This window comes from Microtus oregoni, unplaced genomic scaffold, assembly GCF_018167655.1.
Source record: "Microtus oregoni isolate MIOR12 unplaced genomic scaffold, Mior012 000001F_ref0000356, whole genome shotgun sequence".
Lineage (NCBI taxonomy): Eukaryota > Metazoa > Chordata > Mammalia > Rodentia > Cricetidae > Microtus > Microtus oregoni.
This window is the reverse complement of record NW_024543060.1, coordinates 5,693,920-5,710,675: the sequence shown is the minus strand read 5'-3', so window position 1 is coordinate 5,710,675 and position 16,756 is coordinate 5,693,920. Positions and strand designations below refer to the sequence as shown.

At 44.2% G+C, this 16,756-nt stretch overlaps 1 protein-coding gene across 1 annotated transcript in view; it reads left to right on the top strand.

Moving 5' to 3' along the window:
* Positions 1 to 16,756, top strand: part of Adam2 (ADAM metallopeptidase domain 2) — a 45,152-nt gene that overhangs the window by 10,371 nt on the left and 18,025 nt on the right. The window contains exons 5-12 of the mRNA XM_041674570.1: positions 1,399 to 1,475; positions 2,043 to 2,211; positions 2,852 to 2,908; positions 3,868 to 3,939; positions 5,167 to 5,333; positions 6,599 to 6,680; positions 9,916 to 10,052; positions 13,946 to 14,123. Of these exons, the coding sequence (XP_041530504.1) occupies positions 1,399 to 1,475; positions 2,043 to 2,211; positions 2,852 to 2,908; positions 3,868 to 3,939; positions 5,167 to 5,333; positions 6,599 to 6,680; positions 9,916 to 10,052; positions 13,946 to 14,123 (939 nt within the window). The remainder of the gene's footprint in view (positions 1 to 1,398; positions 1,476 to 2,042; positions 2,212 to 2,851; positions 2,909 to 3,867; positions 3,940 to 5,166; positions 5,334 to 6,598; positions 6,681 to 9,915; positions 10,053 to 13,945; positions 14,124 to 16,756) is intronic.

Here is a 16,756-nt window from a genome sequence, read left to right as displayed (position 1 = left end):
CAGCACTGGAAGAAATCAACTTCAAGCATTTCTGGTCTTGTTCCAGTAATCCTCCTGGAGCTGGCACCTGGCTTGCCAGCTTCATGAGTCTTAGTTTCTGCCAGATTCCCATGGGACCCACAGATTATTGTCCCCACCCTGGAGAGATGACTGTTTAGTGCCACAAAGCCAAAGACAGATCCTAGGCTAAGTGTCAGCAGCACAAGTTTATCAAACAAGGGACAGCACACCCCGGGGAGCCTCACAAATTAAATTCTCAGCTCACCTGCTCAGGGAAAGCCACACGTTATCTATGCAGAAAAGATGTGTTTTCCTAAGCCACACACTGCCTCTCTTTGCCCCCTTTATGGTCCAGTGCTTTCTGTTAAGAGTCCTGGTGGGTGTGTCACTTGGTATGGAAACTACACAAAGGTTAGAGGTTGTCACGTGGTCAGGCTGGTGGCCATCTTGGATTCAGGTTGATTCAAACCACCCTTCCCTGTAAGCATCCTGTCCTCAAAGACAGATGCGAGTGCTGTAAACATCCTCCAGGGTTGGGGTGGATGGGTAGAGGCAGCCCCTGGAAAACACTGTCTCTCTGCCATGCCAGGTCATCATCCCAAAGGTGGAATGGCACCTGGGCATGCATCTTGGGACCTCCACCAGTGTCATCAACTCTTCCAAGGCTCTGCATATCATTTCCGGCACCTCGGAAACCCTTGCCACTCCCCAGAACCTGGAAGACTGAACCATTAGAGGCCCCCTGCTCCCTTGCCTGGTAGTGCCCTTGCAGCTGGGGGACCCACATATTGAGAAGCTCCATGAATTTAATGGTCCTGTTTCTGGAGTTATTGCTGGCTTCTCTGAGAGAGCTCTGCAAGCCAACCTAATATCTCACTCAAAATACTCTCGAGAACAAATTTCCCTTTTCCATTCCTTTTGCTTATTTAACCTGCAGAATTAAGTCAAGAGAGGATAAAAACAAAACAAAAAGAGCTTTTGATTATCAATAATTATCCTAATTATCGATAAAGTAAATCATATTTAATGAGACAGAGGCAGGCAGATCTCTGTGAAATCGAGACCAGCTTGGTCTACCTAGTGAGTTCCGGGTAGGCCAGGGCTATATAGTGAGACCCATTCTCAAAGAGAGAGGGTGGGAGAAGAAGGGAGAGAAGGAAGGAGAGAGAGGGAGGGAAGGAGAGGGAGACAGAGAGTGAGAATATATGAAAATACATGTGCTTGCTTACAAAACTGCAAGAGCAGTTTGGAAAGCTGTGCTCCCCTCCACCCACTGGTCTTATGGGTCCATTTTTGGAAACAACTGGTGTTTGATACACAAAGTAGCTGACAATCTGTGGTCTCTGACAATGCTGCCTTTACCACACGGATATTGTGCCTTTTCTCTTTCTGTTTCAGAATGCCTGCTACTTCCAAGGATACATTGAAGGTTATCCAGATTCTATGGTGATTGTTAGCACCTGTACCGGACTCAGGTTGTAATGCATAATTGTATATAAAATGGTGTGGTTTTTAAAAAAAAAACAAATCTGTGTGTGTGTGTGTGTGTGTAAATGTGTGGAACACAAAATGGATTATAAATGGAAAGATTATAAATGGAAATTATTTTAAAAACAGCTTGTACCCTCATGTTGAATTTAAGTTATTCTTAAATTGGGAGTTCATAAAAAAAATTCTCAGGATTTATTTTTTGCTATTTTTATGTGTATATGTGTGTGCCGGCATGTGTACTAGATGAGCACACTGGAACTACAAGTGGTTGTGAGTGCCCTATGGAGCTGGGAACCAAACCCTGGTCCTCTGGAAGACCAGCAAGTGCTCTGAACTGCTCGACCATTTCTCTAGCCCCACAGAGTCATGAGATATTAACAGTTGGAATATCCCAACTGTGTGATTCTTCTGTGCCTCTCAGTGTGTGGCTCTTCAGTAACACAGTAGGACTCAGGGAACTATGAAAATGTGTTAAGTACATGGCAATTGACTGATGCCTTCCTGTGCCATGGTTTATTTATAACTTGTATTTTTTTTTTCTTTCTTGGCAGAGGTTTTCTTCAGTTTGGAAACGTTAGCTATGGAATTGAACCTCTGGAATCTTCCATTGGTTTTGAACACGTGATCTATCAGGTGGAACCTAAGAAAAGAGACGCTTTACTCTATGCAGAGAAGGATATTGAACTAAGGGACCTGAAGTATAAGATACAAAGTGTCACGGTAGGGGATTAATTAGATGGTATCAAGTAATTTTCTGATACACAAATTATTTGTTCACAGACCCCACACACACATAGACATCCCAAGGATGTCTAAAAATGGCTTAATCAAGAGCAAAATGTGGGCGAATTGTTCTCAACCTGGCCTGGGGGATTAACTGTGACTAAATAAATACCCAAGAGAGCCACAAATGCTGGCACTGCACATCCGTGGTGCACATTCGACAGACAGACAGACAGACACACACACACACACACACACACACACAGGTGCACATTAGTTGTTTTTTTAATTTAAAAATAAAGATGAAGTTTAAAAGGAATACCATTCAGCTAACAGAACTACTTACAAGATGAATGAGAACCTGGAGAAAGAAAAGGAGAGATGGGATCAACCAAAATATGGAGAAAGGACGGGAGAGGTGGGATCAGTGAGAAGGCAGAGAAAGGAAGAGAGATGGATTACCTTCTGGATAAGATAATGTCTGATAAGGTGCAGTGTAGGACCGGGGGAAACAGGTGGAGAGGAGTCTGGAGGGTCTGCCTTGGGAATGCTTCTGGTTCTATTTCTGAATATAAAAATCTCTCCACATTCATCTCACTAGCATTTTGACTTCGAGTCTGTGGATTTTTTTTTCCAGCCACCGCAAGTTGTCCCTTACTATGTGGAAATACATATTGTAGTTGAGAAAGAAATGGTAAGTCTATTCCAATTGCATTTGTCCTGGCATTGTTTATTAGCAGTGAAGCATTGAAAAACAATTCTCCCATGTCTCACAGTAGAAGGCAATAACTTGGATTTTAATAATCTCAATTATTTGCACTCTTTTTCTCCCCATTATTCCTTTTGTCATAACTGGGAATTTTTATTAAAATGCTTTCTCATTTACTAGTTTACCTTCTTACTGAGGAGAGTCATGTACTCACACATATTTACAAGAACACGTGCACACACAGACGCCTTCTGCCAGTGCTGCAGCAGCCAGCACACTGCAACCAACGCAGTCAAGATACGGGATCTTTGCACCCCAACAGGGAGCCACTGCAAGCAGCTTTCCAGCCACACCCCTCCCTCCCCCAATCTCACTGGCCTTCATTTCCAAAGCATTGTATAAATGGAATCACTCAGTATGTAACATTTTAGGAGCTTTCACATATATACAGACTCTGGGAATTTTCCCAGTCTTAAGTTGTTTCCTGGAGCTGGAGAGATGACTTTGGTTAAGAACGCTTGCTGCCCTTACAAAGGACCTGAGTTCTGTTCCCGGCACCCATGCGGTGACTGACAGACAACAGCCTCTAAGTCAAGCCCATGTGATTCGATGCCCTCCCCTGGCCTCCATGGCCACTGCAGATGCACACATAATAAGCAAAACACTGAGATAGTCACATCTAAATCATTTAAAGCTAATGTTTTGTGTCCAGAACTATTATTATCTTTATTAATAGTGGAATTTTAGCTTGAATTCCTTTCAGATCTTTTTATATTTTCTATTTTCACACTATATGGTATGAATAATAAAATAATGCTGATTAAAATATGTTAGTGATTTAAAACAGCTTATTGCTTTGCTATATTAAACTTCTAATAGAAGAATTGAATCATCAATGCTGAACAAATATATGTATGTATATAAATGGCAATTTTATTTTACAGTATGAGCATATTGGGGCTGATTCAGCCATTGTCACTCAAAAGATTTTCCAGTTGATCGGACTGGCAAATGCTGTAAGTATTTTCTTTTTTTGTTTCTTAAAAAATATTTCACATTTGTGTCTTGGTTACGTTTCCATTATTGTGATAAAACACCATATCCAATGTAACTTACTGTGGTAGTTTGGATGTAACTGGCCTCCATCACTCATAGTGAGTGACACTATTAGGAGCCATGGCCGTGTTGGAGGAAGTGCGGTCTTGTTGGAGGAGGCTGGGTGACACACATCTTTAATCCAGACCCTGAGGCCAGAGGGCACACCTCTAATCTGGGCCACAGCTTCTGTTGGAAGTGCAGCACTGTGGGGCGGGCTTTAAGGTCTTTTTCTCAAGCTTCCCTCCCTGTGACAGTCGGTTGGCTTTCTGTTGCCTCTGAGTCAAGATGTAGCTCTCTCGGCTCCAGCACCACATCTGCCTGCACACCGCTTTCCTCCCTGCCAGGAGGAAATGAACTGAATCTCTGAAACAGTAAATGAGCCACTCTCCATTAAATGTTTTCTTTATAAGAGTTGCTGTGGTCAGGGTATCTCTTCACAGCAATAGAAACCATAAATAAGACGCTGATAGAAGGAAGAGTTTCTTTGGGCTTATAGTTCCAAGGGTTAGAGTCCTTAATGGTGGAGACGGCAGGGCAGGCGGCAGCAGATACGGCAGCTAGAGACAAAAGCTGAGAGCGCGTGCCTGGAATGAAGAGCAGGAAGCAGAGAGAGCAACTGGGAGTGGTGTTCAGCTCTGAAACCTCAAGCCCCGCCTCCAGTGACACGCTTCCTCCAGCAAAGCCACACTTTCTAAACCTCCCCAAACAGTGCCACCAACCGGTGACCAATATCCAAATGCCAGCACCTACATGGGACATTATCACTGAAAGCACCACACTTGCTGCTGTCCCTAAGAGCCCCCATACCTTCTTTTGTGGAAGGGCATAAAGATGCATGCTGAGTGATGGAAGGCTCATTGAGTTGCTTTGGAGGTTTCAGTTCTTCTACACGGAAAGTAGGTCATTGAAAGGGTTACATACAATGAGACTTTCCTGGGAGAGGAATGTGCAAGCATTAAAAGTGCGAGCATTTTAAAGTATCCAGTATAACTTTCATGATCAGGACACTTACCACTGACGAACACTTTCAAATGCCGAGTCCAGTGCAGTTAAATGCATGACCTGAACTGATTTTCAGAGCTCTTTTGCCTAGTCCCTTTAGATCATGTCGTTTGAACAGGTTTTCTGTCTGTGTTCTATTTTAGATTTTTGCCCCCTTTAATCTTACAGTAATTCTGTCTTCCCTGGAATTTTGGATGGATGAAAACAAAATCTTGACCACCGGCGATGCTAACGAGTTGCTCTACAGGTTCCTGAACTGGAAACAGTCTTACCTTGTGCTGCGTCCACACGACATGGCGTTTTTACTTGTGTACGTACCTCCTCAAGCTGTGACGTGGTACATCCAGAGAAACTGGCCAGCCTGACCCCTTTTCCAACAATCCACAAGCATTTTAGAGAAAAAGCAAGCTCTCTGTGATTTCCGCCCCTTGTATATACAATGGCATGCAGCTGTTATTGGGACAACTTACTATGGTGAAATCATGAAGGTCCCTCACTTGGTTGGTCTGTAGTTGAAGCTCACTTCTTCAGCCCAGCTTCCAGGCGTCGTCTTAGCACAGAGCACACATCACTCCATCAAGTGAAGCTCACGACGACATCTGTGTGAGTTCTGTGAATGGAGGTATTTAGTTTTGCTCTTTGAAATGACAGTAATGATGACGACAAGAACAATGAGGAAGCGTTGAGGAAATGGTCGTGTGGATAGAGGGCTTGCTGTGCACTCCTGAGTCCCCAAGTTCAGAACCTGTATAAAAGCCAGGTGGCCCGTGCTTCTGTAACCCCAGGGCGCACACAGATGAGCGCGTGCACACACTATGGAAGAATGAAAACCCAGAAAGGAAGATGCTTCTGAACAGTCTACAGCAGCGGGGTCCTCAGCCTTCCCCACGCTGCGACCCTTTAACACAGTGTCTCATGGTGTGGTGACCCCAACCATAAAGTTATGTTTGTGGCTACTTCCTAACTGTAGTTTTGCTACTGTTATGAACAGTAATGTAAATATTTTTGGAGATAGGGGTCATGACCCACAGGTTGAGAACTACTGTTCTAATATACCGTGAATATAACATGTTGAAATTTTAATATGCAAGCCCCGATTTAATAGACTTCCTTGTTTTCTATCACTGGCAATTTCAGAACACACATGACATGCGGACTTTTAGTATTCGGTCACATGCTTGCCTTATACGGCTCGTTAAAGCCACCAGAAGAGGAAGAGACATCACAGCTCCCCCCCACCCCCGACTCTGACTTGTGCCAGCTTCATTGCCTCGTTTTGCCATTCTAAGGAATTTTATTTATTTTTATATTTATTTCAGAGACTATATCCATTTTATCCTAAAATAGTCACTGCATTGAATTCATTATCACTACATTTTGAAGCCCATGTAAAAGTGCATGTCCTATTTTTTAATGGATTTTTATCATTTTTAGAAAATGTAGGAACATTGGGTACATCCTAACCCATGTCACACGAATGTCAGTGAGCAACACTAAACTCTGTCCTGTGAAAACAGAGCATTAACTCTGCTAACTTTTGCAAAATTATATAATTATCATCTGTTTTCAATTTAGTTACAGAGAAACTTCAGACTATGTCGGTGCCACCTTTCAAGGGAAGATGTGTAACAAGAACTACGCAGGAGGCGTTGCTCTGGTATGCTACAGCTTTAGTCTGGTTGGTTAGAATTCCTAACGGGGGGGGTTGGGGGTGGGGGCTTGCTGGAGAGCTCTTGCCTCCTCCACAGAGGGCCCAGCTTCCCTTCCTGCACCCACCCACATCCTTTAGCTCACAATCAGCTGTGACTCCTGCTCCAGGAGATCCGATGCCCTCTTATGGCTTCTATGGGCACTTCACTCACACACACACACACACACACACACACACACACAAAAGTAAATCTGTATAACAAACTGCAGTATAAACAGTATAAAAGATTCTCTTGATTTGCTACCCTCATTAAAATTTGCGTTATTGTAGGGCTCTTAGGGCATCGACACTGTGTAATCCTGATATCATTTCACTTTGGTGCTTCTCGCTGTAGAACTTGCTCCTTTCTTTAGCGTTTGTGTTTGTGCAATGTCTACTGGAGTTTCAAAGAGGCGACATAGAATGATCCCACTCTAATAAGCAAAATGGAGCACAGTGAAGCTGGGAAAGAGAAAATTCATATTTAAAATTTATAAATCATATTTTGGTAAATGTCGCTTTTATTTTATGGAAAAAGTGATTTCCCTGCTCTCTAAAGGTGGGATGTATGACTTCCTCAAACATTCAGATGCAACACACACACACACACACACACACACACACACACACACACATATAAAGTATAGCATTTGGTTTACATACACAGACTGTGTAGTGGTTACTGCAGACAATGAACAGTGACCACAAGATGACTTGGTGAAAAAAGTGTCCTCTGTGTGGACATGAGGACCTGAGTCCCCAGTCACCATGTAAGAAAGCTGGGAAAGTTAGCTCACACTGTAACCCCAGTGCTGGGAGACAGAGAGGAGAGGATCTGTGGAGCTCCCCAGCAGCCAGTACTGTCCGCACTGAGGTCCACGTCGAACTAGAGACCTTGTCTCAAAGAGTAGAGGGCAAAGAGAAGGATACCTGAGGTGGGCCTCTGGCCTCCACACACATGCCCAAATGAGCATGCTCACATATGTACATATACATACACACACACAGAAGCATACACAAAGACACACGAAATAATACAGGTACACGTATGTAACATGAATGAACACATTCATCAGATACAGCACTCTGCCCCAAGTATCTTGACTCCTGTAGTTTCCATAGCGAGGGAATCTTTTCCTCAGGAAATGAAAGCCATTTTCCCCTTCATAATCTTTGAGCATCTGTGAGACAGTTGACTTGAACAACACTGAGTAGGGTTGACAAATGGCTGTTTTGTCTCATTTATGATCTCTAGGAGAAGTGCTCTCTGGCTCCAGTAGATGAGATGCTTGCTCTAGGCTGTTATTTAACATGAGAGAAGGCTCAGTTCTATTTTGAATTTTCTTTTTCTTTTTTTGTTGTTTTTATTGAGCTATTCATTTTTATTTATGTTTAAAAGCCACTTATGAGTGAAAATGTATTACATTTGTCTTTCTGAATCTGAGTTGCCTCACTCAATATGGTTTTTTCTAGATCCATCCATTTGCCCACAAATTTCAAGATGTCATGTTTTACCATTGTGTAGTGCTCCATTGTGTAAATGTATCACATCTTCTTTATCCATTCTTTGGTTGAGGAGCACCTAGGCTGGTTCCATGTTCTGGCTGTTACAATTAGTGCTCCTATGAACATAGTTGAGCACATGTCCTTGTGGTATGATTGAGTGTCTTTTGGGTATATACCCAACAGCAGTATTGCTAGGTCTTAAGGAAGGTCATTTCTTAATTTTCTGAGAAATCATCATACTGATTTCTAAAGGGGCTGTACAAGTTTGCACTTCCACCAGCAATGGGGTAGTGTTCCCTTTACCCCACATCCTCTCCAGCATAAGTAGTCATTAGTATTTTTGATCTTGGCCATTCTTACAGGTGTAAGATGGAATCTCAGAGTTGTTTTGATTTGCATTTCTCTGATGACTAAGGATATCGAAGATTTCCTTAAGTGTCTTTCAGCCATTTTAGATTCCTCTGTTGAGAGTTCTCTGTTTAGGTCTGTATTCCATTTTTTATTGGATTATTTGTTCTTTCACTGTCTAGTTTCTTGAGTTCTTTATATATTTTGGAGATCAATCCTCTGTCCGATGTGAGTTGATGAAGATCTTTTCCCATTCTGTAAGCTGCCATTTTGTCTTGTTGACCATGTCCTTTGCTTTACAGAACTTTCTCAGTTTCAGGAGGTCCCATTTATTAATTGTTGTCTTCAGTGTCTGTACTACTGGGGTTCTATTTAGGAAGTGGTTCCCTGTGCCAATGAGTTCAAGTATACTTCCCACTTTTTCTTCTATGAGGTGCAGCGTGGTTGGTTTTATGTTGAAGTCTTTGATCCATTTGGACTTGAGCTTTGTTATTGGCAATAGAGATGGGTCTATTTTCATTTTTCTCCATGCTGATATCTAGTGATGCCTATTTTTAATTTTCTAACCACTCATAATTTGTTTAAAGTTATTTATTTTACTTTATTTATTTATGTCACTGATCTTATTTATTATTTATTAAATTAAATACTTTATTTATTTACTATTTAGGGTTTTTTTTGCGACAAGTTTCTCTGTGTAGCCCTGGCTGTCCTGGAACTCACTATGTACTATGTAGACCACGTCAGCCTTGAACTCACAGAGATCTACCTGTCTCTGCCTCCTGAGGGCTAGGATTAAAGGTGTGAGCCACCACCACCTGACTGATTACATTTTTGTTTTATTTTTATTGTATGTGTATGAGTGTTTTGCATGTATGTGTATCTGTACACAAATGTGCAGTGCCCTCAGAAACCAGAAGAGGGCGTCAGATCTCCTGAAACTGGAGTTATAGACAGCTGTGAGCATCTGTGTAGGTACTTGGAATCAAACTTGGGTCGTCTGGAAGAGCAGCAAGTACTCAAAACCATTAAGTTATACATCTCAGTATTCTAACTGGAATTGATTCCATCTAAATTTATTTAAGTTATTGTTTCTGAGTGTCTCACTCCCGTTATTAAAAGGCATGCATTTTGAGATCATTCCTGTGTTTGCAGTGCTGCCTGTAGCACACTGTTGCAGTGTGGGTAGCGCTTCTGTGACTAGCACCAACGTGACTAGCACCAATGCATGCTTCCCCTTTATTTGACTGTGTGGTATTGTGAGTAACCAATCACGTTTTCCTAGCTCAAGTAAGATGCTTTCCACAACGCGTACGCACACTTATGGTCTGGTGGGTTTTCTTTCCAGCATCCCAGAGCCGTAACTCTGGAATCACTGGCGATTGTTTTAGTTCAGCTCCTGAGCCTCAGCATGGGGATAACGTATGACAACGCGAGCAATTGCCACTGTGGAGTGTCCATGTGCGTGATGAACCCGGAAGCAATGTAAGAGCCTTGGCTCCCCTGCCTCACCTCCAGGGTTTCTATTACGTTAATTCCTGCCTATTTAAAGAAAACTAACCTGTTAAAAAACGGGCATCTTAGGTTTCTGTTACTATGATAAAACACCATGATCAAAAGCAGCTTGGAGAAGCAAGGGTTTATTTCACCTTACACTTTCATGGCCTCGTCCATCAGGGAGGCAAGTCAAGGCCAGAACTGAAGCAGAGGCCCTGGAGGAGTCTGCTTACTGGCTTGTTCCTCATGCCTTTCTCAGCCTGCTTCCTTATTCAGCTCAGGACACACCTCCCACAGTGGAATGACCCTCCCACATCAACCATTAATCAATAAAATGGTCCACGGGCTAACCCTGGGGAGGCGTTTTCTCAGCTGGGCTTCCCTTTCTCTAGCCTGGGTCAAGTTAACAGAAACTGGCCAACACAGCAGGCTTTCTGCCCACCTGGGCCACAGTCCCGGGCCGATACAGTGTTTCTTAACAACCCAATGGCTTCATTGGGAACTCCTGAAAGCCAGTTGGTGAGGAAAGAAGCTCTTGTTGTGGCGATGGTAACTTACCATGCTGAAGTACAGTTACATTCCGAACCAACCAGGGTAGGGATGGTGAATGTCTCGGTGAGCAGAATTCAAACAATTCCTTAGACTCAGCCGCTTTTGTGAGAGAGGTGCCAGAAAACCTGGTTGACCCGGATTCCTGCGCTGTAACACTGACTTAGGCCTTTGGTCAGGATGTAGATGCTGTAACATTAACACTGCAAAGTCAGAGACAAGCAAGGGTGGAGAAGAAGCATGAGGAGCAATTCAGATCGAGCACAAAACACAGTTGATGCTCTGGGTCACTGAGCTTCACCCCCACAGATTCAAATTGTATCCATTTTCCTAGTCCCTGCTTCCTGAAGCACGGCATGCTGGGTTATTTGCCCAGCATTGACTCTAGGCCTTGAACATCATATAGAGGTGGTGTCAAGTACACAGAGATGTTCATAAGTTCGTAAGCCCCCCTGTCACCCTCTGTGAGGGACCTGAGGATGAATATCCATAGAGTGTCCTGGAACAGCACCACCTAGGGACATGACGAGGCAACTGCATTTGGGTGTTTAGCTTTCATTTCCCACCAGAAACTACTGAAGAAGTACTCCAAGGCCTGACTAACTTTTTGACACTTAGGAATATCAACCAGCCCCTTCATCAGACCACCCATAAAACAGGCCCCAAGATGAAAGACTCATGCTTACCCTCCGCCCACAGGGGGCTACCTTCAGTGACCTTAGCAGGATACCTGCTGGCTTACCCACTCAGCAGCAAGCCCGGGTGCTCTTGACTACTGGCGGGTGTGAGGTGACTGGCTGCTTGAGTCCCTGCCATGGCTTCCTTTCATTGGCAGACAGTGACCTGGAATTGCCCCTTGCTCCCCTAAGTTGCTTTTGGTCAAGGCACTTTCTTACAGCAATTCCACTGTGGTTGGAACCCTTCAGAATGTAGTGCTTCCCCACTTTCTCATCCAGAGAAAGTGCAGGTGAGAATAGTTTGGTCTTGAGCTGTGGTCTGCTGCGATGCCTCTAACCCTGGGAGGGTCACGTGGGTTTCACACCGTGGGCATCATTGCTGTCCAACTTATTTGGTAGAACTGATCAACGGGGCCATCTAGGCTTGGATTGCTCTTTTTTAGAAAGAAGTTTATTAATGTTTAAATTACAGGCTTTTAAAAAAATCTGGGCTATTTTTTTAGTATGTATCCATTGTATCAAAACTGATTAATTAAAAGTAATAAATGTATTCTTATAATTGTCATGTATTGCCCTTTGAGAGATGACAGGATCTGTACAAGAAAATCAAGTGTCCAATTAAATTCAGAGGCTCTTGAGTGGGAGAAGGAGAAAGAGAGCGCCCAGTGAGCCCATTGGGCTGAGCAGAGGGAAGGAAGGAATCCTGAGGGTTAGTGCTCACTACACTCCCCTTGTACACAGCCCAGCACCCCGTGCTGCCCGCAGTTAGGATGTCCTCCCTCATCAGTTAATTTAAGGCAGCCCTTGTGGACGGGAGGTTTCTCAAGTCCTCAGGCGCACAGGTCCCTCCCAGAGCTGCTCCTTAGTTGTGCATGCCCTTCTGCGCACTGCTCTTCTCCTCTCCACGGTGTGTACATCGGCTCAAAGCCAGGGTCAGGCAAGTCTCTGTCCTGTTGTACGATTCAGGATGCAGGGCCAAGGAAACCCGTCTGTTCTCTTCCAGCAGATGCAAGTTCTCCCCGATACTTTTGATCCATGGTTGGTTGAGTCTGGTAGGGTGAAGCTCGGTGACCCAGAGCATCGACTGTGTTCTATGCTCCGTCTGAATCTCTCTACATGCTTCTTCCCGCACTTGCTTGTCTGTGACTGCGCAGTGTTAATGTTACAGCATCTACATCCTGACCAAAGGCCTAAGTCAGCAGTACAGTGCAGGAGTCCGGGTCAAAGTGGATCCCTGCCCTGCCTGACCCCACGTAAACCTGAGGCTGACTGCTGTCCTATGCAAGCGTGTGTGCATGTGCGCACACACACACACACACACACACACACACACACCTGTATGCCTATGAATACCTACATACACATATACATGCACACATAAAGAGTTGTTTACTAGAGTCATAGAGTTCAGGTTTTAAGATAGTGAAAGACCCCCATCCAGCTTGCTAAGCAGCTTAGCACCAGATGAAAGACCCCCCGCCTAGCTTGTTAAACAACTTAGCACCTGTAATGCCATTTTACAAGGCTTGTACTGAATATTCAGGATTTGAACAAAGGGCAGTTTAAAAGCTGCCAAAACGAGATAGAGACACCTGAGGCTGGGCCGGGGGGGGGGGGGGGGGGGGGGGGGGGGGGGAATGGGGAATACCGAGAATGTGGCTGGGCATCGTCTGTCCCAGGCGGGGAGGAACGGTGAATACTGAGAAAGACACCCTGTCTGCCCTAGATAAGAGCCAAGGCAGCCTATATCTGAATTCTCGGGAACTAGGGACCTTGTCCCAACCTGAACTCGGCCACATTCAAACTAACCAATAAAAACCCTGTAACTACGCTTCTCACTTCTGTACCACGCTTTTTGCTCCCCAAAACATATATAAACCCATTACCCCGACCTGGAGGCGCACAAGTCCTCCGAGAGACTTTGTCACCCCAGGTACCTGTGTATCTGAATAAACCTCTTGCTGTTTGCATCCGTACAAGTGGTCTCGCTGTTCCTTGGGAAGGGTCTCCCCAGAGGAAAGACACTCTTGGAGGGTCTTTCAATAGAAGATAAGAGATGCAAGAGTTATTTAAAAACTACAAAACCAGGTCAGGGGGAATTACCTCTGACCAAGTGTAGATAAAGGGAGATAAAGATTATTGCCCTTCCGGGCTGGAGAGATGGCTCAGTGCAAAGAGCACTGGCTTCTCATTCAGAGGACGCAGGTTCAATTCCCAGCACCTACATGGCAGCTCACAACTATCTGTAACTTCAGTTCCAGAGGGTCTGATACCCTCATACAGACACACATGTAGTCAAAACACCAAGGTACATTAAAAAATCATTTTTTAAAAAAGATTATTGGCCTTCCTTAAGGCAGGGCTGTTCCAAAGTCCAACAGTTCTAGCAGGAAAAGAAAGAGACAACTTAAGAAGTAAGGTAGATACTAAACTGTGAGACCAGTGTCACCAGAATTTGTCATGTAAACGCCAGCAAAACTTTGTGCTGCCGCTTCTGCTAACAGGTTTAGCTGGAGTTCTCAAGCAGCTGACTTCCTATGCACGGATCTGGCTCTGCCCTGCAGTACCTTCCTCCTGACTAACTACTTAGATTCTAAGGGTAGATGGCCTGTGGGAACTCTTGGCACAAACAGTTGACATCTGGGCTCTTCTCAGTCATTCCAGCGGCGTACGGACCTTCAGTAACTGCAGCACGGAGAATTTTTTCAATTTCATCTCAAGTCCAAACTCGTATTGTCTTCGGAACAAGCCGCAGCTACAGCCGTCCTACAAGGCGGCCGTTTGTGGGAATGGAGAGTTGGAAGAGGACGAAGTGTGTGACTGTGGACCGCAGGTTAGTGCTGCCGCAGGGGGATGTGGCCAGAGCGACAGGAGCTTTCATTAACATCTGTGCTGTCCCCCTGTCTGTTTGCTTCATTTCTCACAGTAGCTTCATTTCATCCTGCTACAAAGGCCTTTGCAAGGGACATACGGACAGACTCGGGGGTGAAGTAATGTCTTGGCATATGGTTCACCGATTGGTAGCCTATCCATACAGATATGTTTGCTTTTCTGCCACTCTTATTGGTATATAGGTGGCACCTAAGGAAATGGTTCACACTCGCCATGTGCAAGTCAGTGACTTGATAATCAATGCATACATGCCCTATGAAAGAAACCACAGCTAAGCCTGTCAGCTTAGATCAGCATCTAATATGGGTTCACTCTGTGTAGCACATGCTGGCCTAAAACTCAAAACAACTCCAGCCTTCTGAGTGCTGGGATCGCAGGCTTGAGCCATCTTGCCTGGCTTATGAGCTCACCATCTGCCTCCTGACTCTCCTTGCCCTTTTTCCCTCACTTCCTCCCCTCTCCTCCCTCACCTCCCTATTAAGAATTAGAATGTAGCCGGGCGGTGGTGGTGCATGCCTTTAATCCCAGCACTCAGGAGGCAGAGGCAGGTGGATCTCTGTGAGTTCGAGACCAGCCTGGTCTACAAGAGCGAGTTCCAGGATAGGCTCCAAAGCTACAGAGAAACCCTGTCTTGAAAAACCAAAAAAAAAAAAAAAAAAAAAGAATTAGGATGTAACCTCTAAGCAGTTTGCGAGTGCTTTGCATAAATATATTTTCTTGCAACAGTATGAGATGAACAATGCCTTCATCTCCATATTTGAAAGTAAACACTGAAATTCATAGTAAGTATCTCTTACAAGGCTTTTGTCTTAATTTCGTGTCTATTGCTGTGATACAACCCGACAAAAGCCACCTAGGGGAGAGAGGGTGAGCTAAAATAAACCCTTTGTCCCCAACCCTCGTAGAGTGGAAAGACTCCCATAGAGTGATAAGACTATAATTTATATCACAATCTCTCTCTCCCGTCTCCTCTGTAAGAGTTAGGGTGCCACCTCTTAGCACACTGCCAGTGTACATGCAATGGAATCTGTTACCTGCAGTCCTGCGAGTGTATGTGAGACCTCCAGAGCAGATTCATCGTGCTTTCCACAGCTACACCTCTGGACCACGGCGTCTCCACCCCTCCCGTCCATGCCACTCCCGTTCTCATTTTTCAAACAAGCCATTTTGAAGGTCATTGAGTCCCATCTTTGGGTGACGTCTCCTAAGAGGAAGCCCTTCTCTTCCTCTTGGCCCAGCCTTGCCCAACCTTTCCCTTAAACTCACTTGCCATGCAGAAAGGCAGATGGGAAGCTTTCACCGTGAAGTAAGAAAATATGAGAGGCCCATTTGGAGTTTGGCCATGGAATCTTATTGACTTTTTACCAATATTCAATCACCAATTTAAATTTAATATTTAATTCAAAATTATTTAAAATATACCTATAACCACAGGGAGTTTTTTTTTTCCAAACCAAATAAATCTTCCATAAAACTGTGGGGTTGGAGGAAAGAGAAAAAGATAGAATGAAGGTAAATGAGATAAAAATAGAGAGATAAAGGGGAACAAGCCGTTGTCACAGTTGCTGAGAGTACTGTATCCCTGGGGAACCAGGACGCACGTGTTCATGATTCTCTGTGTGGTGGCTGAAGTCACTAGTGTATGCCCCTCCCAATAGAAAACTGTCTTTCTGATGCTGCAGTTTCTCTGCTGTCCTTGCAATCATTCACACTGACGACGCAACTTAGAAGAGGAGGGTTCACTTCCAAGCTGTTGTCCATCACTGTAGGGAAGTCAAGCTGCAGGAGCCTGCAGCAGCTGATCGCATCCATGGGGAACGATTGCTTGCATGCTTACTCCTGTAGGACAGGACCCAAACCTAGGGAATGGAGCCACCCACACTGGATGTAATCAAGACATTCTTCTATAGATAGGCCCACAGGCCAAGCTGATCCAGACAACTCCTCATCGACTCTTTCTTCCCCAGAATAGCATGTTTTTAAGAAACTGTTGCCCATCACAACAAAATCTTTGCTTGGTTTGGCTTGAGTGGAAAAAACATGGAAACTTCCCACTCAAATTTAACAGCAATGTGTCCTAGCTCATGGCGTGTTATCTAACTGAGGTCTAACCACTGTGATAATCCCTTCCCTGTAGAAGTCAATGTAGAGAGCCACAGCAATGCATCCACTGGGCAGAACAGCTGTGCCAAACATAGGACCATTCCTGTGTCCTACTGAATGTCTTGCTGGCAGTCATTCTAAGACAACTAACCTCCACGCTGACTCTTGTCTGCTTAATAAATGTTTTTCCAATTTGCCATCTCAAATTCCTGGGAATTAAAAATTGTGTGTGTGTGTGTGTGTGTGTGTGTGTGTGCACGCACGCATCAACTAAAAAGACCTCTCCTTTGTTATGTTTGCTTACTAACCCCAATAGTCAAAGCTATTAAAGCAGATTCAGAAAGCATAAAATAGAAGCCATGAGTAAATGATCTAATAGTAACAACTTTAGCCATGTTCAGATACTACTGTTTTAAAAATTAAAGATAAAGTTAATTGCTAGATATGGTGGTATATGCCTACAATCCTAGT